At 41.6% G+C, this 2,316-nt stretch overlaps 1 protein-coding gene across 1 annotated transcript in view; it reads left to right on the top strand.

The window, feature by feature from the left end:
* Window positions 1-2,316, top strand: part of LOC106877673 (glycine receptor subunit alpha-2) — a 23,286-nt gene that overhangs the window by 19,581 nt on the left and 1,389 nt on the right. The window contains exon 7 of the mRNA XM_052968081.1: window positions 322-713. Coding sequence (XP_052824041.1) covers window positions 322-713 — 392 coding nt within the window. The remainder of the gene's footprint in view (window positions 1-321; window positions 714-2,316) is intronic.

Here is a 2,316-nt window from a genome sequence, read left to right as displayed (position 1 = left end):
GTAGTGTTATTTAACGTGTTCTTTTGCATTCCAAGAAACACTCGCTTCTTCACAAATATGCCAAGTGAACCCGATGGCTAGGTAACCAGGTCAATTGGAGTTGTCAAATCTGTTGCATCTTTCATTCGACTTTGCAACCATTGAGTTAGACAACTTCATCCAGCTGATCGGCACGGTCATTTATGGTAACATTAAGAGCCTTGTCTTCCTCTGTCTCTTTTACATGTAAACATCTTTGGACCATATGAAACAGTAAACCCAAACAAGGGAGACAATACTTCTTTATTGTTTTTTTTGGTTTTTTTTTTTTGGTTTTTACAGAGAATGAGTTCACCTGTATTGTGGCCTTCATTTACCTGCAGAGACGTGTTGAGTTCTTTCTTTTACAAGTATTCATTCCGAGTACGATGATAGTGTTCATATCATGGGTATCGTTCTGGCTCCCCATCAACGCAGTTCCTGCCAGAATCGCACTGGGCAGCACCACCGTATTAATCATGATAACGCAAAGACAGTCAACTGCTATCTCGCTGCCTCCCGTCTCTTATGTCAAAGCCATCGATGTGTGGACTGTCACGTGCTTGGTTTTCGTGTTTGCCGCCCTCTTAGAATACGCTGTGGTCAGTACGTATTCCAGACACGAAACCAAGCGCTTTTCCATCAAAGTTATTCAGAACAACAGAAGCCTAAAACAAACATTCAACGTTAACCAAGTAAGTCCTTTCTCTCTTGCTCTCACTCTGTCTGTCTGTCTGTCTGTCTGTCTGTCTGTCTGTCTGTCTCTATGTCTGTCTCTCTCTATGTCTCTCTCTCCATTTCTCTCTTTTTCTCTCTGTTTCTCTCTCTCCCTTCTCTCTCTCTCTTTCCCTTCTCTCTCTCCCATTACTTCACACACACACACACCTTACCCTCTCTTTTCTCTCTCTCTCTCTCACTCTCCTTCTCACTTTCTGCCTCTCTCTCGTTCTCTGTTTCTCGCTCTTTTTCTTTTCTCTCTCTCTCCTTCTATTACTCCACACACACGCACACACTCCTCTACGCCATAGAAACCGGGAAACCGGGCCCATGAGCCTGGCTAGGCTTGAAAAGGGCGCATAATAATAATAATAATAATAATAATAGTAATAATAATAATAATAATAGTAATAATAATAAAATAATAATAATAATAATAATATTTGCTTGTCAGTTGCTTGTCAGTTGTTTGACCATAACCAGTTGAGCATGTCCCTTGGTGGCTGACGATATGTACATCTCTGATCACGAGCAGAAGTAGTGTGGGAGCATCATAGCCATGTGTTGAAAGGAATTCTTTGGGGTTTGAATAATTAACCTTTGGAAACATGGGTGTTTTGTTCAACATCTTTAAACAACCGTTATTCAGGGACCTTTTGAGCGGAATAGGCTACTCGACCTGAAGAAAATTCTAACTGGGCTCCACCTGCAAGGTCATGCGCTGTTTATCTTGATATGAGATCACCATGTCACGCACATATGGTTGTGATGCATGTGCCTGGTGTACCCTTATCAGACGGGTAGTCATGATGGGTATAATGGGCTTCGTATATTTTACCCGTGTCACTTTGATGGCATGCACTGCTCTCTTACTCAATGATAATAATAATAATACTAATAATAATAATAATAATAATAATAATAATAATAATGATAAAACTTCACATTCAATACAAAACTACGTGGAATTTTGCAACATCTAAAGAATCAAACGTTTCATTTGGTTAGAAATACATGTATTCAGAGATAGTTTGATTCAGCTGTGCATAGCTTAAAGTTTCGCGGGGGCATAGAACGGTTCATCTCATTCGTTATTCAGAGGCCACTCTACCTCTTAACAACTGATGAGACGGGCGTGTTCTACGCACTCACGAAACTTTGTGTCGTGTGAAGCTGAGTTAGGCTGTTATCATTTACTTGTACACACAGGCACAAATACACACACACACGCACGCGCGCTAACACACACAGACACTCACTCACAAAGGCACACACACACGCGCGCACACGCAAACACACACACACTCACACATACACACACTCGCACACAGAGGTACACAGAGGCACACACACAGAGACACACACACAGAGGCACACATACACACATACACACATACACACAGTCACACATACACACACTCACACGCACATGTACATGCGTATGCGTACATATGTATATGTGCGTGTGTGTACTTATGTGTACTGTTGTGTGTGTGTGTGTACTTATGTGTACTTATGTGTACTGTTGTGTGCATGTGTGTGTGTGTGTGTGTGTGTGTGCGTGTGTGTGTGTGTACTTAT

This window comes from Octopus bimaculoides, chromosome 5 (assembly GCF_001194135.2).
Source record: "Octopus bimaculoides isolate UCB-OBI-ISO-001 chromosome 5, ASM119413v2, whole genome shotgun sequence".
NCBI lineage: Eukaryota > Metazoa > Mollusca > Cephalopoda > Octopoda > Octopodidae > Octopus > Octopus bimaculoides.
Note: the sequence above shows the minus strand (reverse complement) of the source record. Positions and strands in the feature narration are given on the sequence as shown.